Genomic DNA, 26,688 nt, shown 5'->3' on the forward strand with positions numbered 1-26,688 from the left:
GTTCGAGACCAGCCTGGTCTACAAAGTGAGTCCAGGACAGCCAAGGCCACACAGAGAAACCCTGTCTCAAAAAAAAACAAACAAAAACAAAAACATTTTTGTTTATTTTTGATGGCATTGAATAATAATCTCTCTCTTCCTTGAAAGGTAAACAAAACCTGGCTCTAGGCAGGTCATGGCGGGCCGCTAGTCCTGACTACTGGTGATCTGAAGTCACACTAGAGGTCGCCAGGGAGGAGGTGCTTCCATTCAGATGATGGTCCTTCTAAATGCTCCCGGATCCGGTCTTCCAGGCTCTGTGATGCTTTCCCCTCAAGCCGTACAACCTGGACAGAGAAACTCATCAGAACTGTCTCCATCACCTTTCAAATATCCAGCTGCTGAAACCACCAGCCAGGCCCATGAAGGTTCCAGGCCACCTAGGGATAGCATAGCGTGCAGATGTGCTCGGGGAAAGGCTTGGCACGGGAGTTTCTGGTGGGCACTGTGGATGTGAGATTCCAGCTGCTTCTATTTCTGCCCACTGCGGAGCCATCCAGCATCAAAATCCCTTGCTGATCCCTAGGAACTGTTGCCAAGTGGTCTTTGTGGGAGGTAGAGTGGTCAAGCCCTTATTACTACTTAAAAAAAGTCAGAGCTTGGTGCTGGAGAGATAACTTAGCAGTTGAGAACACATGCTGCTCTCCCAGGGGACCTGAGTTCAGTGCTCAGTGCTAATGTCAAGCTTTCTGTAACTCCAACTCCAGGAGATCCAATGTCTCTAGCCTCCACGGGCACTTTACTCACAGGCACATATCCATACGCATAGATACACGCACAGGAGTTACAGGGAACAGCAATAAATTAAACCCAGCTGATGCAGCTCCCATCCTCTGCCCTTGGTGGCTAGATTGTTCCATTCCTATGACTCAGTTACAGCAGTATACAGGGACAAAGCATGTGGGCATCAGCGATACAGGGTGTAGGCTCTGGCCCTGTCCAGACAGTCGGGACATAGGACAGTAGCATCCTGACCCACATCTCAGCTTCCTAGTGGCCCTGTAGAACTTGCTATATATAGAGACCATGCTGGCCTCAGACTCACAGAGGCCCTCTGTAGCTCGACAGAGCACTGCCCATGGTTTGCCACCTTTAATCACGACCCTGAGCTGAGCAGCTATCCCTCTCTTCAGCCGAGCAGAGCCTGGCTAGGAAGGAGCTGTGTCTAATTTGCTATTTGTAGGTGTTTCCGCTTAAGAAAGGGAGGGAGACAAGGAGCTAAGTCTGCTTTAATCCCTTTGTTGAAGCAAGGACGGTATGATGCCATGCCAGTTTGCATATAGAAACGGTTTTCTCCCCAAGGAAAGCCCCTCATATGCCGTCCAGTCATTCTCACCTGGTAGTCAATGAGCCGGAACTGCCAGGGCCACCTCGTGTTGTAGAGAAAGGGCCTCAGGTCGAACCTGTTGTCGTCAGGACTGTAGCTTTCAGCATGGTATGCTGGCGTGAGGGTTGTCATCTTATGCCTGTTCATGGAGTACTTTGAGAAAAACTGCTTCACCTTTGCAGCCACCTGATGGGCAAAGGAACACACGGGCTTCGGGTGAAAAAGGCAGGAAAGACTCAAGGCTGAGAGTCCTGTTTTGGGGGGAAATAAATGGCCAGCGGGTGCCATCCCCGCCCTGGGCTTTCTCTGACAGCAGTGTGGAGATGTATGAGCTCGGCTTGTTTTGGCTGAGCTGCAGGGCTGTAGGGTCCTGGTTCTGACAGCCCATTGCTGTGCTCCAGGAGGCCTCCAGGTGGCTCTATGTGCCCAGTGAGTCCTCTGGCCAGCAGAGACCTAACACATTCTGAACCCTCTGTAATGCACCATCACACCCGCATGGCTGGCTCATACTGGGGTTAACTTAGGGCAGCCAGGAACCCCAAGCTGGGGAAGATGACAGCCGCAAAATGTTACTGTGTGCGAAATGAGGTTAGTCTATCATTTTGGGGTAATGCACAGGTGGCTCGGCCTGATGTCACACATGGCTTTACCTGTCTTGGTGTACAGCTGTCTTTCCACATGTTGAGCAGTTTGCAGAACATGCTGTAGGGCCCTGCCTTGGCGATCTTCCGGAGCCTTCCGAAGACGGAGAGTTCTGTGTATGTCATCCCCATGTCTTCCTGTGAAGACAGAAGTGTGTCCAGTGTGCAGGGACTGGTGCTGGGAGGGACCTCAGAGACTCTTACAGTTGGGGAACCAGGTTCTCAGAACTTACTGGCTGTCAGGAGATGCAGGTTTGGAAAATGACCAAAATCCTGCAAGGCATGGGAAGTGACTGACTCTACTCCAAGGCTGCTCTGAGGTAGAGAACCTGTTGTGAGGAACCTGGATTCCCAGCTTGTCTTCCCGACTTTCCTTCCCACCCACCGTGTCATATCCTCCTTCTTCAGCCCTAACCATAATGAGAAAGTCTGGGGTCAGTGATTCCATCAGCCTGACTGAGCCAGGGTCTGGTGGCAGACAGGTCTCCTTTTGGCAGAAGGGGGTTGAGAGGGGACCCAGTGAGAAGAAAAGACACATCAACATGGCAAAGCTGTCATCGTTACCTCATCTGTCTGAGACACCTGCCCGTTGGCTAAGGGCTCCAGCTCTGCGGTAGCCGGGGCTGACAGGATGCTGCAGTAAGACACAGAGTCAGTCACAAGGGCTGCTAATGTGCTCATGCGCTCTGGCAGGAAGTCCCTAGAAAAACTGCAGTCGGGCTGGCCATGCCTCATAGAGCCATGCCTGGGCTCATGGTCCTGGGGTGTCATGACCCAAAGGATGGTGAATCAAGGACAGTAGGAGGCGAAGAGTGCAGGACAGGGACCCTCCACTGCAGGGCTGTTAGTAGCTGGGATCAGAAGACTTGGCACAGCGGGTATGGTGGGATAGTCGGACACACTGTAGGACACTTGGGAAGAACCCCAGCCTGTGCTTAAGAGCTGCCAGGATCAACTCTTTATGACAACCGAAGGGATCTTCACATATTGCCTGAGGTCCCCTGTGGGCATGACTGACTCTGCAAGGAGAGCAAGTACATAGACTTTTCCTGGTACCAGGAGTGAGGCCGCAGCAGTGGCTTGATAGGCTGTGGGTGTCCTCAACAGGTACCCCCAGAGACCAAGCCTGCCAGGTGTCAGGACCAGCCTCTCCACCTTGAGATGGCAGCAGAAGGGTTGGTCTTGGAGGAATTGTCATTTAAGACACCTAGAACTTTGGGCATGGAAGTGGGTGGGGTCACAACTTCACGCTCCCAGGGTGGGGCCCAGGGAGCTAAGGAGGGTGGCTGAATGGGGCAAGGGTGGCCTTGGTGGCCCAGGGGCCACAGGAACACTGGCAAGAGCACTCACGTCTGCAGTGTGGGAAACTGGAAATGCTCGGCGCAGAACTGGACAAAGGCTCTCAGGTCCGTCTTGCTGATGCCACCTATGGGGTTGATGTCCGCACTGGAGCAGTCATACTTGGTTAGGTAGCCAAGGAGACTGCCAGGAAGAAAGGACAATGTCTCCATGATTCCTGGGGTACTGAAGGCTGTGGAGGGTCCACCAGTACTGGTCAAGGGCTCCCTTCTTCTAGGAGTCTTAGAAGTCAGAAGCCCCACATAGCCTAGGCCCTGGAGGAGGCCAGCAGGGTGACATGGGTCACACCGGGTAGACACCTATCTTGGTTCAGGATGCTTGGGTACCACCATCGGCCCACTTGGAGAGAGGTCTGTCTAGAAGGCCAGGGACAGCCAGGTGGAGCCACAGGGCAGAGGCTTCAGAAGGGAAGACAGGACCTTGCCCAAGTGCACACTCACCCAGGTATAAAGCTCGGGTCTTAGAACTTTAGAGCTGTGACCTCACAGGGCACAAAAGGGCCCCGAAGATATATTGAGGACTCCAGACAGAGGTGGACTTGGATTACAGGGTGGGTTTTGAGAAGCAGCCCTGGGTCTCCTCAAAGGGAATAAGAATTAGAGAGCCATGGCCAAAGGGTGCTGTCAAGATGCCAATGGCTACAAGGATACAGGGAGGGTTGCGTTAGTGGTGACATGGGGACAGCCCCCAGAGGCCTGGAAGAAGACCAACAGCCTCGGTACTTTGAGGGCTTGGAGCAGCTGCCCTTCAGTGACCATGAAAACAAACAATTCAGAGCTTACACACCTCCAACCCCACCCATTGCCATAGCTTTGTCCCAAACCATTGTGTTCCTTGATGAGACCACCCATTCCTGGCCACACAGGTGTTTTTGCTGACCCCATGGCTCCAAGATTAATGGGCAAATAGTGACAAATCTACTAGCCTCAGGTAGGCTAGTCTTCAGATAGGACTGACTGAGGGATGGTACAATTGTGGTGGGACTCAGACTGCAATCAGCAGAGACACGGGCCCTGAATAGGTGCCCACAACACGCCCTGCTCTCCTTGTTGTTCATGGGATAGACCACTCTCCATGTCCCCATGGGCCCAGCTGGGACTCTGGTCCTCCTTCCTTTATGTCCTGTTCAGTTTTAGATGGCTAGAGTGTGCTCCTACAGTCTCAGCCTGACCTGTTAGCAAGAGCACACCCAATCCACCCTCATTCACCTGTGCATCACCTACAGGCCTGGGACAACAGCTCTCCTTCAGAAAGCATCCACTGGGCTGGAGAGATGGCTCAGAGGTTAAGAGCACTGGCTGTTCTTCTAGAGGTCCTGAGTTCAAGTCTCAGCAACCACATGGTGGCTCACAACCATCTATAATGAGAGCGGGTGCCCTCTTCTGGCCTGCAGGCTCGTACAGATGGCAGCCACCAGGTGGCTTGGCTAATGTTGGAACCCAGGCTTGGAGGCTCCCCTGTCCCTCCCTGATGAAGGTTCTTGAGCCTAAGTTGTGTGTACATATTACATGGATAGTGCAGAAGCCCTGCATTCTTCCTAGGAGGTGGGCTTTTTGGCAGGTCTCAGCAGAAGGTGCCTGCCAGCTTGGGCTTACCTGAACCCCAAATACTGAATGACCATTTGCCCAGGAAATGGCCCTTTACACCACCTGAGTTCAGATCCCCAGCACCCACACACCGCTGGACACAGCAGTACTCATCTGTGATCCCAGAGCTCCTATGGAGAGAGATGGAGATAGAATTCCTAGAACCTTACAGGGTAGCTAGCCTGGAGTACACAGTAGTGAGCAATGACGGCCTACCTCAAACAAGGTAGAAGATGAGGACAGACACCGGAAGTTGTCCTCTGACCTCCACACACATGGCCTGGCACATGCTGGCTGTACATCCACACACACACTCCCTCTCTCTCTCTCTCTCTCTCTTTCTCTCTCTCCCTCCCTCCTATGATCTCAGTTCTCAGAAGACAGAGGCAGGAGGATTGCTTCCAGTTTGAGGGCAGTCTGGGTAACATGGGAAGTTTGAAGCCCCCCTGAGCTTCACAGTAAGAAGCTGTCTCAAAATCAAACCAAGCCAAACTGCAGAAGTGGGTGGGGTGGGGGTGGGTGAGTGGATGGATGGATGGATGATTGGGGGTGTATGTGCATATTTATGGGTGGACAGGTAGATGAGGAGGGAGGGACAGAGGGAGGGAGGGATGGATGGATAGGTGGGTGGACATAGATGGATGGGTGGATGGATGGGTAGGGGTGGGTGTATGTATGCATGGGTGGGTGGGTGGATAGATGGATGGGGGTGAGTGTATGTATGAATAGGTAGGTGGATGGATAGATGGATTGACATGTCGATGGGTAGATAGAGAGGTGACAGATGGACAGATGGGTGGCTCGATTTATGGCTAGACAGACTGGTGAAAAGACTGATTGAACATATGAGAACAGTTAGGAGATGTGGTGGCTCACCCAAGGAAAGCGGGGAAAACCGAGCCTGGAAAGGGGATCTACTAGTCTCCACTAGGTCTGTGGTTGGGTAGGTTTTACCTGGAAACAAGACGACCACTGGATGTTTTTTAAGGAAGGAAGAAAGGGACTTGTCTTCAGTCCACATAGAAAACAGCTATTGTGTTTGGAAAACTGTTTGCAATGAAATGACCTATGATGCATGGAACAGGATGAGGGCGGGGCAGCGTGGGTGACAGGAACTGGAGGCAGGCCAGGGATAGAAGTAGTGAGAGCTAGTTAGGGTGGGCTGGGCTGGAGGCAGATAGAAGCTTCGTGGCCTGCACTCTCTGGATATCCTGATATTACAGGAAGTCTTGAAAGGACCCGAGTCCATCAAGGCAAGTCCCCAGCCACACGCACCTCTCATCCACATTAGCAGATCCAAGCACAAGAAGGCCTCCTCGAGCACCCCGGGACCAGAGGCTCAGCTGAGCAAACAGGTAGGCGAGGACCATCCTTATCCGAGCCTGGATGAAGAAAAAAGCAAGTTACCCTGTGCCAGGACCCTGGCAACAGCTGCACTACCATATGCAATCCTTGCACAGGACCAGCCAAGTTAGAACACAGACCAGTTGAATCAAGCTGTCCTGTGCTGGGGAAAAGCCTGCCACGTTCCCCCTGCACCTGGCTACAGCAGGGTTATAGCTGTCACCAAGAGTGACAGGAGGTGGGCACAGAGTAGCCGTAGCCAGGAAGATGTTCAGCAGTGCCCTCCACACTATTTACCACTGGAGAGGTGGCCATGCACACAAGGGGCAAACAGATGGCAACAAACATCCCTGAGACTTTTCCTCTCCTGTTGACACAGGGCATGTAGGCTAACCAAGGTAGCCCAGGGACGGGGCAAGGCTAGCCAGGGCAGGGCTGGATGAAATGCACAAGTCCCCACATACAACTGTGTTTGGTGATGCTCCAGCACACAGCCTTCCCAAGGCTCAGATGGACACACACACACACACACACACACACACACACACACACACACACACACACACACTCGCGAACACACTTTCTCATGCACTCCCACTCATAGACCTGCAACCCAAAGCATGGCTGTGTGGCCAGCAGCTAGTGAGGCCTGCCCAGCACTGCCTGTCCCCTCCCCAGGCTCCCTGTCTTCCATTGCCTTCCACTCTGTACCCTTGTGGGGACCAGGGCCAGGCTCAAACACTTACCTGCACATTCTGCAAGGCCAGATTCTCCCTGCTGCTCCCTCCGTGTGCTGAAAACCGAGGGAACTTCCGGGTCACCAGGCTAAAGATGCCCAACACAGCCTTCACGGCTGTGTCGATGCTCAGACTGATGTGGTAGCTGCAAAAGCAGGGGCGAGAGGGGTCAGTACAGGTGTGTTAAGATATGCTATCTTTTAAAAATGTTTCTTGGGCCCGGGTATAGTGGGAATATGCTTTCAATCCCAGCACTTGGGAGACAGAGGCACATGGATTTCTGTGAGCTCCAGGTCAGCCAGTGCTACAGAGTAAGACCTGTCTCAAACAAACAAACAAACAAACAAACAAACAAAAACCCCAGATATCCCTTGGGGTTGGAGAAATGGCTCAGCAATTAAGAGGACCTGGGTTCGATTCCCAGCACTTATACGGTGGCTCACAATCACCTGTAACTTCAGTTGCAGGGCATTCGATGCCCTCTCTGTCACTCATATGCACATACCAATACTACATATATAATTAGAAAATAAATTAAAAACACTTTATCATATGTATTAGAGGGGCACATATTCCACAGCATGTGTGTGGATGTCAGAGAACAACTTTTGGGAGTCAGTTCTTTCCTTACAGCATATGGGTCCCAGGGATTTGAACTCAGGTCATCAGACTTGGTGGCAAGCATTTTTACCTACTGAACCCTCTCACTGGCCCTCTCTTACCACCCAACAGCATGTGACTCAACCATGGTCAGCACAGTCACAATACTGTAAAGCCATTACTGCTCACCGTCTAGTTCCAGAACATACCACCCCAGAAATAAACCCTGCCCAGTAACTGTCACCACCCTCCCCCAACTCCCATCTGCCCCAGATTGACAACTCCTAGTCCACTGCCTGGACTAATAAAATCCACTATGGATACGCCATGCTGGGCCAACTCCCAGAAACGGGGTTGTGCATGTCATGGCCTTTGACACCTGGTGTACTTCATTCAGCGCGACAGTTCCAAGGATCGCTTATGCTGTAAAGGCACTCCACACCTTTTTTTTATCAATCCACAGTACGGACACATGACATCAGCCAATGGGCATTTGTGTCATTTCCTCTTCTCACTACTGTGACAAAGCTGAGGGACATCTTGTAGAGGTAACTGTTTGGACTTGGGTATAAACCCAGGAACAGAACTGCTGGTGGGCAGGCTTTAGGCTGCATCCAGCAATGTGACAGGCAGTTTCTTATTTTTCCAAAGAGCCAGAATAAAAGAACATTTTGGATGAGGCAGTCACACCTCTTGGAAAAGTCTCCTTGGCCCTTCCCACACAACCTGCAGGCTATGTCCAAAGCCTGCTGGATCGCTCTAAGGTATCGCGCTGACAGGAGTACGTGACCTCCGTTTGCATCTAGGGGTGAGGCTGGGTGATACATATTTGTGCATGCACATGCACGTGTATGTGTGCGTGTACGTGTGAACTGTATAGTCTGGGGCTCAGTTGCATTGTTTCCTTAAATCCTGACTCAAACCCACAGCAGCATTTCACTCAGCTGCCAGATGCACATGAAGACACTGCAGCCACAGGCTCCTCACCAGCTCTGACCTTTGCCCCGGTGCTGGCCTGGGCTCAGCACAGGATGGAGTCCTACCTTCCAATCAGCTGAGCCAGTTCTATGGCTCTGCTGTGGGTCTCCTGGGAGGAGTTCTCGCTGGCCATGTAGCAAGTGGTGAGCAGGCGCCCGCAGAGCTCCCGGGGCTCTCTTGGGGTGTAGTTGATCTCGTCCACCAGGTTTTGGACGTCTGCCAGCACTTGCTGATCTGGGGCCGCCATGGCAGGATGAGAACCACTGTCTGCAAAACGTCCTGACCTCCTTCCCAAGTGCGTATGTAGCCAGGCCACACCTTCCCAGTGCCAGCTTCCGTTCATTTCCCCGGGACCCATGCAGGTACCAGGTACCCCTGGCCTGATCCTAAGCTCCCACATGTGTTAGGCCCATCCATCCCTAGAGTCCACCTAACCACTCTCTAGTCTGATGTTAAGTTCCCACAGTCCGTCTCCGAAGCATCTCCCTTGCGTCTAGCCTAGAGAACACACAGTCCTAAAAGAGGGCAAGGTCCTCTCCCAGGTGTCTGCACACTGGACCCTGTGCACACCCTGTGTTAGCTCACTACTGTTCTAGGCTAACCTGTGGTCTGTGCTGGGCTAACTTACCCTCTATCCCTGCACTGTGCTAACCCACTGCCATGGAATCCACTGCTCTGTACTGGGGCTAACTGTGGTCTGTGTTGGGCGAGCCTGTGGTCTGTGCTGGGCTAACCTGTGGTCTGTGCTGGGCTAATCTGTGGTTGGTGCTGGATTAACCTCTCTGCCTCTGCACTGTGCTAACCCACTGCCATGTAATCCACTGCTTTGCATTGGGCTAACTGTGGTCCGTGTTGGGCTAACCTGTGGTCTGTGCTGGGCTAACCTTCTGCTCCTGTGCTTCTCAGGCTATTCTCAGTGCCACTGCACCCATGGAGGAACAGGAATTGCACTGTTGACAGACAAGGCCATATCTGCTAACTGCCCAGGAATGGATGTTACTGGCCTGGGTTCCGGGTCTTGAATAGGACAGATGACATCTGTACCCAACAAGGAAGCCTCCCTCACCCATAGTGACCTGGGTTTGTCCTTCCCTGTCTGGCTCCCAATCTGACGTACTCCTTAGATTAATGCACAGCATGTCACCTACTTCCGCTTTTCACAGCCTCGCAGATCAGGCAGCACATGGAGTAGACAATACAGGCGCTGGCTGCACTGTCCACGCCACCACTCAGGGGCAGGAAAAACCCAGCCTGGAAAGGGGGCAACCAAATACTGGGTCAACCAAGCTGCAGATAGGCTGTGCCCCACCCAATCCCCAGCCTAGCACAGCCCTGTGAGTCCCAGAGCCCTACATCAACACCCATGGGGCTCAGAGCCATCCCTGGGTTGGACAAGCAACCCATGTGTATTACAGAGTTTCCGAGAGATCAGGAGAGGTCGTTCTAAGTCCCAGGCTGCCTTTCCAGTCCTACGATGAGGCCACATCGGGAGATGTGGGAGATCCTTCGGATCTGGACAGCTCCACAGACCACCAGCATCAAAGCAGGCTTCACTCATCTGGCCAGTTCGAATACACTCCCCCAAGGAAAACAATCACCAACCCATCCTAGATTCACACACCAATCAGGGAAAGCACGCAGGGAGGGGGCGAGGATAAAACAGCCTACCTGTTTGCTCCGTCGAAGGAAGTCCCAGAGCCAGCAGGCAGGTCCAAGGCTGCAGGAGATGACAGCATTGAGTCTGGAGCCATAAACCTGGCTCGTTGTGCCTTCGCAGAGGCCCTGAATAGAGCCTCTTCACAGAAGGCAGCGAAGAGATACAGCCCCAGGCATGGACTCTCACTAGGTCATCTGCTATAAGCCTTTCATGTCAATCTGGGCATTTCAGTTTTGAAACAAGTCTGGGGGAAAACCCCATGTAAAATGGGGACACTGAGGTCTGGGACAGGGCCTCAGAGCTTAAGGCCACAGTACAGGGAGACCACCTTGAGAAGAACCAGGCAGCAGGGTATCATCAGCCACAGCATTTTTTCTTTTCTTTCTTATTTTTTTTTTAAAGACAGGTCTCCCTAGGTAGCTCTGGCTGTCCTAGAACTAACTCACTATGTAGCAGCCACCATATCTTTAGCTCCAACGAAGCACAGTGTCTACCCTAGGCAGATTTTGGGAATCCTTGTAGCCCCCACACGTGGTGAATCTTGGCAGCCACTGAGACGGTGGTATCCACAAAGCAGGATCCAGGCCCAGGGGCACCCACCTTATCTCCTCCTCAGGCCTGTGGTATGTCCACTCCACAGGCTCTGACACCGGCTCCAACAAATCTTCATTGACCGAGAGGGCGAAGTCAATCGTCACCCGTGGGTACGGGCTCACCCTGCTTGCCTGTTGGGGGAGACATGAGGACATCCTGACACCTGCAGTTCAGAACCTTCCTCGGTGAGGAACGGGACTCCAACAGCCATCAGAGACATAGACGAGCCCATGGGGAAGTGGGCTGGACTGGTCAAAGTTGACAGGTGCTGACAAGTGCTTGCAAGGGCAGAAAGGTTATAGACCTCCCCGCCGAACCCCGAACTGCGGGAACGGGAAGGGGAGCAGTGACTCAGGAAAGCAGTCTAATAGATCTTCAATAGCCTGGGCCTGAGGGCCTCATGTGAGTCAGAGGTCTTACTCCTGGATAGACACACCTAGGAAAAAGGAGCCCAGGCTCACTCAAAACTCTGGAGGAGTGGGTGTACCCAGTGGCATAGCCACTGAGTGGAGTACTACCGTATCCTGAAAAAGAGAAGAGCCCTATTATGCTTCCATGTGATAGGCCCCAAGGATGCAATATTTAATGAGAGGAGCCAGGCATACAACAGCAAACAAGGTGTAGCACCATCTCTGAAAATGGTCCCCTCCTTACAGGCAGAAAGCAGAGCACTGGTGGCTAGGCATCTGGGGAAGGGAACAAGGTGATATGTGTTTCTGCATGGTTCCACATGCTGGCCCCACAGCCTTGGCCAAGCCCACAGCACACTTTCAGGCTGGCATCTCCCAGGGCACTTACTTCCAGGTTCCGAGAGGAGATCTCTGCCCTGTAGCTCCGGACATCCTCCAAGTCCAGGGTGGCAGTGAGGACTTCCTGGGTGGGGAAGCAGAGGGAAAGCTCAGGATCGCAGTCCCATATGAATGGGTCAAACCTTTCATAGCAGAGTCTGGGCACCTTGTAGGGTGAGTGGCATCACCGCCTTTTTGAACTTCTTACTATTTTTTTTTTTAACTTTATTTGTATATGAGTGCTTTATCTGCCAAAGAGGGCATCAGATCACATTATAGATGGTTGTAAGCCACAATGTGGTTGCTGGGAATTGAACTTAGGACCTCTGGAACAGCAGGCGCCTCTTAGCTACTGAGCCATCTCTCCAGCCCCTTTTTACTATTTTTTTAAAATTAATTTTAATTATGAGTGTGTGTGTTCCTGTGTCTATGTGCATGTGAGTGCAGTTCCTGTAGAAGCCAGAAGAGGGCATCAGACTCCTGGTGCTAGAGTTAGAGGTGGTGGTGAGCTGCCTGACATTAATGCTGTGACCTGAACTATCTTTCCACTTGCATCTGTCTGGTTGACACTAGCACCCCAAATACATTTAAACATTTCCCAGCAACCTACCAGTTACAGCAGGAAACAACTCTGTCAGTAATTGGGGGGGGGGAGTATTTAAGGAAAAGCTCTTTTTCACTTAAAAGACACACAGAAAGTAATGGCTCCTTCTCCAACTCTGAACACAGCCACTTATACATGGGATGGCTGGAGCCACTGCTGCCATCCTATGACCAGAAAAGGAAGCCAACACAGAGGAAGATGGAGGAGAACAGCGTGGCCATGACATGCAGTCCATACCCACATCTTCCAGGCACTGAGCATGCAGATCACCGGACCCTCTGAGGACTGTGTGGTCCCTGGAGGTGGATCAGTGAGGTTTGCGCAGGACTGCCCTCTGCCTTCTTGTCTATTCTCTGTGTTTCACATTCCTCACCTCCCCATCCCCTACCCAATGAAGGACTGCGATGGCACTTCCACCCTATTGCCCAGCTGGGTAAGGGGTATCCTTTGTGCTTCTCAACACTCAGGGCCCAGGTGGGAAGTGATGGTTACCACTGACTGCTAGTTCAATGTAATTTAGAATCACCATGGAAACAAACCTCCGATCATGTCTCAGAGGGAGCTTCTAGAATGTGCTTACTGGGGTAGAAAGATGAGCTCTGAATGTGGGCAGCACCAGCCTGTGAGCTGGGGTCCCAGACTGAAGAGAAAAGGAGAAAGCGAGCTGAGCATCAGCGTTCGTTTCTCTGCTTCCTGACTGTGGCTATACTGTGACCAGCCGCCTTCACGCTCCTGCCACCGTGCCGTCCCACCATGATGGACTGTGTACCCTCAAACTGTAAGCTAAAGTAAATCTTTCCTCCCTAAAGAACTTCTGTCAGGTGTTTTGCCACATTGATTAAAACAGTTATTAATGCAGCGGTAAGGCTTCCCTTTAACGTGTGATGTCCAGACCATGGGGAAACTGATAGATTTTTGGACAGGCCAGATGTCCCTGAGAATGACATTCCCAGTTATGCCTGATGGTCACCATTCCTTAAGACAGGACCAGGACCATGTCTGCTAATCCCTGTCTGGGGATTCATCCTGCCAGCCTCCAAAATGGGTCAAACAAGCTCACTACACCCTGCATGGAGCCAGATGACCCTGTGTCCCAGACACTATGGTATCTACAACAACGTGTTCGCCACAGCCTGGGGTCCTCTTTCCTAGCCCACATCCAGCAGGGACATTTTTCTCTGCTCTGTGTTCAGCCAAAACATGGCGTAAGGGAATCCTTCCCCTCATAGCCAGGGGAGGGGGAGCTATACGGATGGACTTTGGGCTGACTGGGTGGTGTGACGGCCTCTCCCCATCCCCATGGTTGGCTCATTACCACATCATCCAATGAGAACTGAGTGCCCTGGGCGAAGATGCTCCCATTCATGGCAATCATGGCACAGCCATCATAGTAGAGACGGTCACCGTCACAGCCCTTCTGGTTGGCTAGTAGGTAGATGCCACCGTTCTAGAAGAAACACAGGTGACTGTAGGACTGCCAGTGCTGGATAGAACCTGGGCCTGACAGTAGCATTGTACAGGACACCTAGATGCATCAGACTGCCATTTTCTACCCGATTCTAAGTTGCCCGGGGGCATCCAGACTCTGACAGAGATGGCAGGTGCAGGCAGGGACACAAAGTCCCACAGCTCAAACTCATGTGCCCTTGCAAGATGCTGTGCTTCAATTTCCTGCATGTGGAAGCGTTAGGAAGCCAACAATTTACAAGTCTCAGCAAGTTCCTGAAACTCACAACACACACAAGCCCTGTCCCTCTCCAAGCTTATATCAGCAATAGGACTGCTGAAAGGCTTCCAGATCAGCCAAGCTCCCTGAAGAGATTTCCTGGCCTGTCAAACCACCTATAAGTTGTGAAAAGAGCTCTGAGGTTCCAGCTTTTATGAGCTGTTGATGGACTTTGGTGATGTGGCTGCCTTTGGATGCATCCCTGCTCCTGTCTGCAACCGCTCACTTACATTGCTGGGCAAGTCCAATAAATTGATTGGTTTGCCATATTGAACTTTGGCAGTATTGTTACTTTGGTCTACTGTTGGTTCCCTAATCTGGGGTGAGGAGACCTGTGTTAGGTCTTTCCAGGAACAGCGTCACATGACACCAGGTGTCAGGCATCCCATAGAACAGTTACTTTTACTTTCCCTCTGCTCTCAGTGCAGCATTGCTGACCCTATCTGACAGGACCACTGCAGTTAGAGCAGTGTAGTGGGGCAGCTTTGAGCTTTGGAGCCACTGGAATCACTGGTGACCTTGGGTGGCCTCTGTGAAGGCTGGGTTTTATCTCCCACCTGTGCCCATCTTCAACCTGGGGCATGTCTATCTGCACCAAGGACTAAACGTAGTGTTCTACAGTGTCCAAGGTCAGTGGCAGGGACCTGCAAGTTGGCATGTGTCTCCATGGCAACCATGGACAGAAGTTTATCCAGGTTCCCTGTCACAAAGGTGTTAACAGAGTCCACTTTGAACGATGGCAGTTAGGGCCAGGTGATACTAAGAAAAGAGCCTGGGAGAGACCAGGCATGGCAGTGGAATACAGCCTGAAACCACAGCCCTAAGAATGTACTGGAAGTGGCAGAGTCCTGCCCCAGGTGTCACTTCTCCTGGGGTCTCCCCTGAGGGCCCTCTAACTTGTGACCCTGCTCTAGCCACCCTACCCAATACCTACCTTGGAGGTAGCCATGGTCACCAGATCCACCCTGGTATGGGCTTTGCGTAGCACGTGATGGCTGCCCGAGGCGTTGGTGATAATCTCTACACCATCCAGGCCCATGTCAACGTGGGGGCTGTGGAGAGAGTTAGGTACAGTGACTGCTAGGCTCCTGCGGCCTCTCAGCTATTTATCTGGGGCGACCTCCATGGCTAAGGACATGAGCCCAGGAGTCTGCAAAGTCTGGGTCCTCCCACTGGTTGGCCCAAGATGGGGAACGGACAGCAGAGAAAGCCATCTGACCTGCGCGGTACCCAGAGCTCCTCACAGACCTCACTGCCAATACAGGTGTCTTGGGTGGCTAGTACCACATCTCCAAATGGCACAGTTGTCTGCAATGGAAAGAAAAGACCATGTTAGATCCTAGGGTTTCCTACTAGGCTACACACTGGCCCCCAACTTCTTGAAGGCTGCCATATGTTCCAGGCTCACACTAAGGCTCTCCTCACCTTGGGAGTACCTAGCCCAGCATACACTACTTCTATTGACTCCAGGCTCTCCCATTTGCTCGCTCATGACTACAAGCCATACAGCTTTACTATGGCCGCAGAAGGTCCTTTCCTCCACTCCATCTCAGGCTACCAATAATGTCACCATTCACCAAGGCTGCAAGAAGAGCCAGGACCCTAGGTCCACAATGCAACAAGAAGGACAAAGCTCAGAGATACACCCGCCACCAGCTGGTTGTCTATGGTTTCCTAGAATTGTCCCCAATCAGAGTCTCCTCCACCCCCTATCCCCATCCCCACCCCGGAAGTTCTCCCTCTGTGCTTCCACCGATGCAGCTATGCTCTGACCCCACCCCAGAGTTCCTCCTGTGCCCCATCCTCAGCCTGGGAAGGATGCACCTGTTTTGTCAGGTCCTGTAACATCCGAGGGAGGACATAGTCCTCAGTTTGCCTGGAAGGAGAGAATCAAAGCACGGCAAAGCTGAGATGAGGTCCTGGGAAGCAGGAGGCATGGCACAGGCGCAGGCCCTCAGTCTAACCATGCTCCTGAGACCATTAATCCTCAGAGACGCAGCCACCCATTCACACAGAGGTCAATGGCAGACACAGTAGTATCCATGCATACTGGGGTGTCTCGGCCTCTCAGTATATCCTGAGATACTAGGGAGAGGAGGGACTGGAATCAGGACACTGTTCCAAGGGAGAAATCAGATGGGATTCCCAACTCTGGGAAAGTCTTGAGATGTTCACTCACAGACATGACCACACCTACCATTGGCATAATGAGACCACAGAGCCACGGTCCACAGCCGCTGACTGGCAGAGTGTTTGCCACACACAGCTTTGGCCTAGGGAGTCTCAAAGATCTACTCCACTGGACTCAGTTATAAAAGCACATAAAACAAAAAGCTAAAACCTGTGACTTCAGGCAAGCCACTCCAAGTGCCCTGCTTAGACATCGAATGCAGACTTTCTGTTTGCTTTCTTACAACTCATGGCCTGTGGGCACGCTGCCAGCAGTTCTTTTACCTAAGCAAAACGCCAGATGTTGGGGAGCTGAGTGGATATGACCTCTCCTCCCCCATCAACACAGGGAGCAGAAACAAGATGCCCATAGTCCATCCCACCCTGCAAAAGCCACGCTGTCCCAGACAAGTCCTCTGTCTCTATCTGTAGGTCAGAGAGCAGCAATGTCAAGAAACCAAAATGTTGGTGAGCCGACAGTACAATCATCTTCACCTATCAACTCATGCAAAGATCCACTTGGAACTGGACGATTAACCCAGCACGTGGGAGTCTGAGGCAGGAGGACTGCTATGAACTGGATGCCAGCCTAGGCTGTAGTATGAGATCCTATCTCAACAAACCACAACACAGAACACCAACAAAATACTCGTATTATCACATAAAGCTAAAAGCTAGTGGGTGAATGGCCAAAAGTAATAAGAAGCTAGACCCTCTGCACTGTGCCCCATTTATGTGCCATCTAAGGAGAGACCAATAAGTCCCAGGAAGGGCAGGAAGGCACCAGGAAGTCCATTTCTTTATTTTATTTTTAATTTATCCATTGCGTGTGTAAGTGTGTGGGTGTGCGCATGCCATGGTGCTTGTGCAGAGGTCAGAGGACAACTTTCAGGAGCTGGCTCCTAGAAAGGCCATTACTTAAAACTTAAGGATAATTTTAAACTTTGTATTTGTGTGTGTGTGTGTGTGTGTGTGTGTGTGTGTGTGTGTGTGTGTAGGCATGTGCTCAGGAGTGCAGGTGCCCTCAGAGGCCACAGGATGGCATTAGGTCCCCTGGAACTGTAGTTATAGACAGTTGTGAGCTACTTGTGGGTGCTGCAATCTGAAACCAGGTCCTCTGGAAGAACAGCCAGTGCTCACACACAGTCTGAGCCATTTCTTCAGCCCCTCATTCTTTTTTTTTTTTTTTTTTTTTTCCTGACAGAGTCTTACTGTGTAGTCCTGGCTGGCCTGGAACTATGCAGACCAGGTTGGCCTTGAATACACAGAGCTCAGCCTACCTCTGTCTCCCATGTGCTGGGTTAAAGTTGTGTGCTACCACACCTTGCCTATTCTTAAGTGTCACAGGAAATTTTAACCCTATTGTAATTGGATAATATACCACTATCATAACACATCCAGAGCACAGAAAAAGAAAACAATCTCATAATCTTAAAAACAAAATACAGGGGATGTCCTACTTCCTGAACAAAACAGAACAAAACCCTCTAACACAATGTTGGAATACAATTCTAGAGAGGGTACCAATTTCTGAATAAAATCCAAGTTTAATATTCCACATTTACTTGGAATTTATGGCACAAAGAGTTACTCTCTATATCCACCTTGACATATATGGAAAAGACAGTGGAATTCAACATTCATTTTCCATTTTTAAAAGGCAGGGCTGGAGAGATGATGGCTCAGCAATCAAGACCTGATTTCTGTCCTAGCAGTTGTGAGTGGTAGTTCACAACTGGCCGTAACCCCAGCTCCAGAGGATCCATCGCCCTCTTCTGGCCTCTGTAGGCACTGCACTTACTGTGTACACACTCCCACACAGACACAAACATACACACATAATTAAAAATAAAATATTTTTTTAAACTTCACAATAAAGACAAAGGATGGTGAGACAGAAGTCCGAAGCCAAATGGAGAAACTCAAAAAGATTTCTGGTTAGCTGGTCTAGAAATAATCTAGAACGTTACAGAAATGCTGGCCAGAGAAAGTAAAGACGATGGGCTGAGAAACATAAATAAAGAAGCAAGTCATATCAGGAGCACATTAAAGTTTCTATATGATGGAAAAATGAAGAAAGTCAACACAACTATGAGACAGAATCAGAATTCACAAGGCCATCAAACCCAGAGCAGCTCTCAGAACCCAGCAGTTTTCCTGTGTCAACTGCCAACCATTTCAAGTGGAGCACTAAAGACCCTGCTTACAAGGGCAAAAGCCTTCCTTTAAGTGAATTACCATGGTCATGGTGTCTCTTCACAGCAACAGAACATTGAGACAGTCACCTAAACCACAGAGCAGGGCTTCCCAACAGGGGACATTTTACCCCCTGGGAAGCATTTGGCAAAGTCTGGGGTAACTGATTTTTGCTCTATGACGGGGTCTCATGTCCCCAGGCTGACCTGACTGACGCTCACTAAGGAGCCAAGGGTGACCTTGAAGGCCTGGTTCTTCAGCTTTCACCTCCACCTGCCAGGATGAAGCGAGCACACAGCCATGCCTACCTGCCTTAGGGGTAATATTGGTTAATACACTCTACTCAGACCACCATACACTACACAGGGCAGCCCCGCCCCAAACAAAGAAATGACCTGTTCCCAAAGGTCAAATGGACTATGTTGAAAGTCCTTGCTTTAAAGGACTTAAGAGTGACCAGTGACCACTGACTGGTGGCTGAGGTCTTATGGTGTGTCCTGGCTCAGGGGATCGGCCACGTCTGCATGGCAAGAAGTCCTCCCATTCTCCCCACTCCCCCCAGTGGTCAGCACTGAGGATGTATAGGGAGCACTTGGTGTGTGGCTGGGACCACTCTACAGCCAAGGCATCTGCTACTCACCGGCTCCTGGACCAGGGGGTGAACCAGCGCAGTTCCCTGTAGTTGCCTTCGTTGGCCAAGGCCATCTTGGGTCTGATGAGCAGGATCTTCCTAAAGCCGATGAAAGGACTGCTCACACTCTACTCCTGGGACAAGGAGGCCTCTGCCACAAAACTTGTCCCATAGGATAAGGTAAGGCCGCTGAGCTGGTTCAAGACCAGGGCCCTGGGCAAAGCTGTTTTGTGTTTTTTTTTTCCCCCTGAGGCCTAAGCTTTCTGTTTGAGGGTCGGGGGGAAGAAATGTCCCCATGGCTCCATCTACCCAACATACACACTCTGCTGGAGGCTGGTGTGTGGAGGGTGGGTTGGGAGGGAGTGGCAAGGAGACTTCCCTCACCTTGTCTACAGTCCAGGTGACAAAGATGAAAAAAAAAAAACAAAACACCCTAACCAACCCAACTCTAGCTTGAGTGAGGAGGAGAAGGAACTTCATAGGAGTTGCTGAGCCAGACTCCAACAAGAGTCAGGCACAGGCATGCCAGCTGCCCTCCTCTCGCCTCACTTACCGGTTGAGAAAGATGACTCTGCAGTTGTAGCGAACATTCCGGTGCATTATGGGCCTGCAGAAAGGAGGGGGTGATACCTGTCATGAAAGCACAGTGAGCAGAGGCGGTGGCACTAACTACAGAGTCATGTTTTCGTTGTTGTGTGTACACAGGTGCACACCCATGTATGCACATGCGCACATCAGAGGTCAACATTGGAAGTCTTCCTTATCCAGCTCTACCTTATGGTTTTTCAAGAATAACCTTTACTTTTAATCTTGTGTGTGTACAGTCATGCGTGGATGCATGCATGTGCACATATATGTGCGTATGTGTACACATTTGTATACACATCTGCATGCATGCCTCTGTGTGCATGTGTGTATGCACATGAACACACACTTGTGCATGTGTGCACACATATGAGTGCATGAGGCAGGAGGTGCCAGAACCTCTGGAGCTGCAGTTACAGGCAGCTGTGACGTGAGTACTGGGAACTGAACTTGGAGTATTCACAGTATGTGCTCTAACCATTCAACCATCTCTCAAAGCACTCCACTTTATTTTTTGAGGCAGGGTCTCTCACTGAACCTGGCGGTCATGGACCCAGCCTTGGGGACCCTTCTATCCCACCTCCCAGCACTGGGGTATCAAAAGCATCCTGATGCACAGGCTTTTTACATGGGCCCTGGAGACTTGCACAGCATGCCCTTACTAACCCTCAGAGCAGTGCCCCATCCCCTAGATGCTTTCTTTGTACTGCACGACACTTCCTTAAATCTTTAGAGAGACTCTCAACGCTCTTCTTTAGCTTTCAAAGTAAACTCAAAGTGTTCTGAAGCAAGTCTCCTTCTTCTAGAATGTCCCAGAACTTACGGCGATTGCTTCCAACACTGCCTGCCTCTGCTGCCTTCTTGCCTAGCCAGAAGCTCACCTGCCCTAATATTTCTTCCCAAACAGGATCAGAGGTAGGGTGCACACAGGGGCACCCAGCCTGTTATCGTGCCATGGCGATGTCACCACAGCTTCTAGTCTCCTCTCAAGCCAACTGAAGCACATTCTAGGATGTGAACAATGGGTTTTCGCTTGTGCAATGGATGTGCAGGGTAGTAGACATACAGATGGCTTACATAAAGCAGGGGCCTCATCCGCGTACTCTGGAGGCGGAGGCAGGGGGACCAGATATTTAATGTCATACTCCACTACATGAAGAGTTCAAGGCTAACCTGGGTTATTTAAGACCCTGTCTCAAAGAAACCAAACCAGGTTGGTGGGGAAATGGTTCAGAAGCGTAAGGAACTTGCCACCAAACCAACCCAGCTGAGCTCCATCCCCAGGACCCGCATGGTGGAAGGAGAGAACTGACTCTAACAGGCTGTTCTCTGATTTCTACATACATGTATGTAGAAACGTATGGACACACAACAACACACAAAATAAGGAAATTTAGCAAAAGACTGGAAAAATTAAAAAACAAAAATTATGAACCAAACTAAACAACAAAAATAACAGCAGTAATAATAATGATGATAATAATAATAGTAATAATAAAAAAACAAGGTCGTCTAACTAAAAGAAGCCCTTCAAACAAAAACAGACACCACCAGACAGTGATCAGAGCCATCACCACACAGACATTTTCAAGTTTAACCAGAAAGCAAAAGAAAACAGCAGGCAGCATGCAAGGAAACATTTTTTGTTCCATGTAAGAACAGGCTTTGACCTTTCATATGCAAAGAATGCTCCAAACAAATAAGACATAGTTGTACACGGAGCTCCCAAACTAGGCCCAAAACAGTACCCAATAACTGTCAAACAGGAAAACACTGAACCCCTTAGGCATAAGAACTCATGAGGGGCACAGCACTTGCCGTTCTTGCAGGGGCCCACCAATGGGGACAACTATACAAAGCATGGTCCGACACACACTAGAAGCTTCTAGGCACCTGTGCTGGGTGGCGCCATACCTGAAGGACCAAGCCACTTGAGGCTTCATGGCTTGCATGTCCTCGGGAGCAGCTGCCCTACGATTCATCATGAAGAAAACTGCCTGCACATGTGGCTTGCATTTGTGTAGAGTGTGCTCACAAAAACTGCTTCCAAGTGCTGTTGCCTTGGGGAGGTTAAGTGGCTGCAGGGCTGAACAAAACCCTCATTCAACATTAAGGGTTTTGGTGTCTTACGTGGGCTCCATGGCCCCAAATGAAAAGTGTTGGGTGCAGGACACACTTGAACTTGCCTTTTCTTAGAACCCCACTGCCCCCCCCCCCACCTGCCTCTCCACCCTCTCAGGCTGGCACTTACATCCCCACATCACAGATGATGTTCTGGGTGATCGGAGAGTCCAGAAGGGCAGCCAGAACTTGGAGCGAATGCAGGAGAGTGTCCGATTCGTGGTAATGATCCCAACATCCATAGCCGCTGAAGAGAGAGGGAGCAGGCCAGTGAGGGGTGAGGAGGGGCCCAGCTCGGGGCAGGTGCCGAGCTTCCCAAAGCCTCACTCTTGGTGGAGGGAGTTATTAAGAATAAATCCAGTTAAGGGGTACCAGACCCTCTCGGACGGCACGGGAGGTGGAGCCTTTGTTGGAGTCAGGACTCTATGGCGAGACATTGGACTGGCGAAGCAGGCAAATCCAGAAGGATAAAGAAGAGGGGGCCTTGGCCTCGGGACTAGTATAAAAGTACAAGAGAGATGTACATGCCCGCTTCCCTATATCCAGACATTCGACCAGTGGTGTTCTCATTCTATCTATCTATCTATCTATCTATCTATCTATCTATCTATCTATCTCTATCTCTATCTCTCTCACTCTGGTTTTTCGAGACAGGGTTTCTCTGTGTAGCCTTGACTGTCCTGGACTTGCTTTGTAGACCAGGCTGGCCTCGAACTCACAGTGATCCGCCTGCCTCTGCCTCTGCCTCCCAAGTGTTGGGACTAAAGGCGTGCACCACCGCCGCCTGGCTGTTTGTTTATTTTATTTTTGGTGACTAATGGTTCTCAAGCTTCCTAATGCTGCGTCCCTTTAATACAGTCTGTCATGCTGTGGGACTCCCCCTCCCCCAGCCATAAGGTTACTTCTCTGCTACTTTTTAACCGCAATCTTGCTACATTGTGAATCATAACGTAAAGACCTGATATGAGTCCCCAAAAGGGTCATGAACCACAGGTTGAGAACCACACTGCATCAGAGCAGAGTTGGGAGGGGGACAAAGAGGAGAGGACATTCTGGAACCCACAGCTGGCTAGGAGCCTCAAAGACAGACAGGAAACTAGCAGAGCATGCCAGACAGCTGGTAGGAGTCCCCAAACCAGAGAGGAGCTGCAGCTGCTAAGAGACACACAAGGTGGTGGCCCAGCAAGAGAGCAGAAGACATCAAGGCATCGGTTTCTCTGTTCTCGCAAAAAGGCCACCAGGGAGAGACCACTGAAAGATGCTGAGAATACAGAATGAAACCTCTTTATAGCCAAATAGGAAGATGAAAACATGAGATCAGCAAGACGGCTCGGTGGGTTAAGGCAGTTGCCATCAAGAGTGATGATGGCCCGGATTTGATCCCTCAACAACCCCATCCCCACCACACACAGTGCATGTACATAAATAAATGCAATTTATTACAAAAAAAAATTTTTAAAGGGATTGGAGAGAGACAGCTCTCTTGCCCTTGTAGAGGACCTGGGTTCAATTCTAGCACCCACATGGTGGCTCACAACTGTCCATAATACCAGTTTCAGGGAATTCAACATGTTCTTCTGGCCTCTGGGGGGCACCAGTCATGAAGGTGCTACACAGAGAGATGTGTAAACAAAACACCCATACATATAAAATAAATAAATAGAAAACATAATTTTTTTAATTAAAAAAAGAAAGAAAATGAAAACCTGGGGAGGTATCTCAGTGCCCTGACCTGCCATGTTAAATGCCACGGGAGACCACTACACACAGCTCTGGGGCTGGCACTGCAAAATCAAGGTGTCTGTAGGCTGCTCCCTGCTTCAAATACGGTACCCTTGTTGCTCCTCGGCATTTTGGCTTAGATCAGTTGCAGAGAAGGCACCTTCCAGGTGGCCTCAGGTTGGGGAGGCAAGCAGGCTTCCTGGGGCTTTCATATCAGATACCACTCAGGGTGATCTAATCCCTTCCTCTAAGCCCTGCCTTTCAGCACCATCACCCTTGGAGGGACATTGAAACCACAGCATCAGGAAGGGCGAGGCCTGGCCTCTGAATTCACCCTTACTCCCCTACGTGGTCACAAAGCCTGGAGTTATCCAGCCTCCCCCATTGGCCTTGACCCTTGCCCAGGCTCAAGTTTCTGATGTCCTAAATGGTTTGCGGTTTCTTCTGCTCTCAGGCAGTACTGCCCCGTTTTTTCCCATCTTTTGATAGCACTACCTGCCCTTTGGGGATGCGGGGGGTGGGGAGTGGGGGTGGGGGGGCAGTGCCAGTGTGCTTAGCCATACCATATTTCTAGTTCTGGTCCAAGCCTGTATCTTGCACCTTTGCCTTTGGCAATTTGAATACCTATAAGGAGAGAGAGGGAGGGAGAAAGAACTCAGCAGCTAGGACACATTCAAAGGCAGGAAAGGCAGGCTGCTGTAGCAGATACAACCAAAGCCAGGCTCTGCGGTGTCCCCAGCCCACTGCTGCTCGTTCTGTTAACAGCAGAGCACAGTGGGCACCTATACACACCTGTATACACTTGCAGGAAATCAGAAACAGGGAGAGTAAGGGTGACCTTAGCCCTGAGGAGGGGGAAGTCACACCTTGGTAGGTAATCATTAAGCAGACACCCAGATTGGCTATTTGAAAAAGCTGTAGACAGGATGCGAAGGCTTCCAACAGTAGGATGGTGCCAGCATCCAGCACCCACACCAGGTTGTGGGCTGCTGCCAATATGCAGGCAAGGCAGCCCATCATCACCCCAGAGACATATCCTCTGACAGCCATAGCAGGTCAATATATACTTTAAAAAATAAAAATCCCTGGGCTGGCCAGATGGCTCAGGAGGTAAAGTCACTGTAGCCAAGACTGACAATCTGAGTTTACTTAGGCCAGTAGTTTTCAACGTTCCTAATGCTTCGGCCCTTCAATACAGTTCCTCGTGTTGTGGTGCCCCTCCCCATCATAAAATTATATTCATTACTACTTCATAACTGTAATTTTGCCGTTATAAATCAGAATGTAAATATCTGATATACAGGATATCTGATATTCGACCCTTGTGAAAGTCCTTTGATTCCCCAAAAGGGATTGTGTGGCCCACAGGTTGAGAATCCCTGACTTAGACCCACATGGTGGAAGGGAAAAGTAGACTTTTGCAAGTTGTCCTCTGATTTCTACATGCACACCATGGCCCGCATGTGTACATGCAATAAATACGAATAAATTTAGGCTTTTTGTTTTGTTTTTTAAAGCTGATCTGCTACATCTTTCTTGCACCTGTTTAGCTTGCGGAGGCAGCTCCGCATGGACAACTGGAGGTGGGGAATCTGCAGTCCAGCATTGCAAAGCAGGCCCAGTTCTATCTTTCGAGTTGAACAGTGAGCTGACACGAATGTCAGCGATACGGGGATACTCAACGTCGACACTCTGAGCTGAGAACTCAGAGCTCACCACTTACCTATCTTCTGGGTTCAGGGTGCCATCTCCCAATGCCCATCTACTAGGAATGTCCTCGGGGACCCTAGTCTCTGCAAACAACTGGCCTCACTGATGGGCAGCTCTGATCCAGGGGACCTTGGAGACCCATCAGTTCCTAGAAGGTGGCTGAGGGCAGTGTCTTCCCAGCTGACAGGGCTCACCTATCTCCACTGCTGCCTTGCTACTCCACGTGTCCCTCAAACTAGGAAGTCCCCCTGAAAACTCACCAGGGCTAGGTGATTACTCTTTTATACCACACCCAGTGCTGTGAGTCTCTCTGGGTAAAGTTGTGCACTGGTCTTGACTGCCATACCCTAAACATTGTGGGCTTTGACTTCTTCCTGCCTCCCGCCACCCCCAGACTCACTCTTTAAAATCCTCTGGAAATTGCCCTCAAAGTCCAGGGCCCACTGATTGAGCGCACAGGTGGCCACGGTCACCTTCCGGCCCATCCCGGTTGCAGGTTCTGGGCTGGGACGCAGTTTGAAAAGCGACTCACACAGTCACTTCTAACTCGACTGCTCGTTCGGCTTGCGCCTGCGCCGTGTCCTTCCTAGCAGTCCCGCCCCTCTGCCCGCCATAGCTCCTCCCCCTTGACGTCATAGCCCAGCATCTGCACCGCCTCCAGAAGCGCGCCGACACAGACCGGGTCCTACGGGGAAGCCCCGCCTCTATGGCCTCCACAGCCTACAATCCTATACACTTTCGCGCCCTGAGCCTTTCGGTGAGACAGCGCCCCCGCGCCGGACGTCTGAGCAAAGCACCCTTTAAGGCATCAAGAAGCACATTTGCGCGGAAAGGTTGTCTCGGAGCCACGCCCCCACTGGTTTGTCCTGGATAGTTTTCATGGCTGCCTTAGCGGATTTTGATAAAGCATGAAAGGCTTGCTTCTGCCACCAGAGGTGATGTCTAGTTTGCTTTTTGTCGCTGTGATAAGCATGTGACCAAGCCAGGCAATGGTGACACATGCCTTTAATCCCAGCACTTGGGAGGCAGAGGCATGTGGATCTCTGTGAGTTCGAGGCCAGTCTGGTCTATAAATTGAGTCCAGGACAACAAAGGCTACACAGAGAAACCCTGTCTCAAGAACAAAACAAACAAAAAGCACGTGACCAAAAGCTGCTGGGGAGGAAAGGGCTCACTTCACCCTGTAGCTCATGGTCGGGCTCCTCCTCAGCCATTTTTTCTCAGACCCACATTTCAGACCTCGCATCCTCCCTCAAAACAGAAGCCAATCCAGACCCTTCAGACTGTACCAAGAAAGAAGTTCTTAGAATGTTGCCTTGGACATCTGCTGGACACCTGTCAAAGGAAGGGCCTGTGTGTAAGCGCCACAGCTCTGAGGGGGAAGGTTTCCTGGTAGCCAGGAGCCAAGGCACACCACAAAGTCACACCGTATGACAAACCTCACACAAGCAAGAGGAAAATGGCTTTACATAGGGTTTCTTGGAGGAGGAGTTTTCCAGGGTGGAGATTTTCAGGATGGTGATTGATGGGATTTCAAATTTTGAGCTTGGGCCAAACCGAGAGATGGGTGAGAT

At 50.8% G+C, this 26,688-nt stretch overlaps 1 protein-coding gene across 1 annotated transcript; it reads right to left on the reverse strand.

Moving 5' to 3' along the window:
- Positions 1-218: 218 nt before the first annotated feature.
- Nadsyn1 (NAD synthetase 1) lies at positions 219-25,679 on the reverse strand. Its single transcript, XM_051146879.1, has 21 exons — positions 25,515-25,679; positions 23,968-24,028; positions 21,813-21,929; positions 19,530-19,583; positions 18,986-19,075; positions 15,805-15,856; positions 15,200-15,288; positions 14,915-15,032; positions 13,570-13,701; positions 11,661-11,735; positions 10,869-10,993; positions 10,280-10,328; positions 9,760-9,862; positions 8,677-8,845; positions 7,043-7,178; positions 6,228-6,334; positions 3,358-3,489; positions 2,572-2,641; positions 2,017-2,145; positions 1,376-1,552; positions 219-326 (listed from the first exon to the last, which is right to left on the reverse strand). The coding sequence occupies exons 1-21, from the start codon at positions 25,597-25,599 to the stop codon at positions 219-221; spliced, it is 2,178 nt and encodes a 725-aa protein (XP_051002836.1). The 5' UTR covers positions 25,600-25,679.
- Between the last annotated feature and the right edge of the window lie 1,009 nt (positions 25,680-26,688).

The sequence above is a fragment of the Acomys russatus genome, chromosome 5 (assembly GCF_903995435.1).
Source record: "Acomys russatus chromosome 5, mAcoRus1.1, whole genome shotgun sequence".
Taxonomy (NCBI): Eukaryota; Metazoa; Chordata; class Mammalia; order Rodentia; family Muridae; genus Acomys; species Acomys russatus.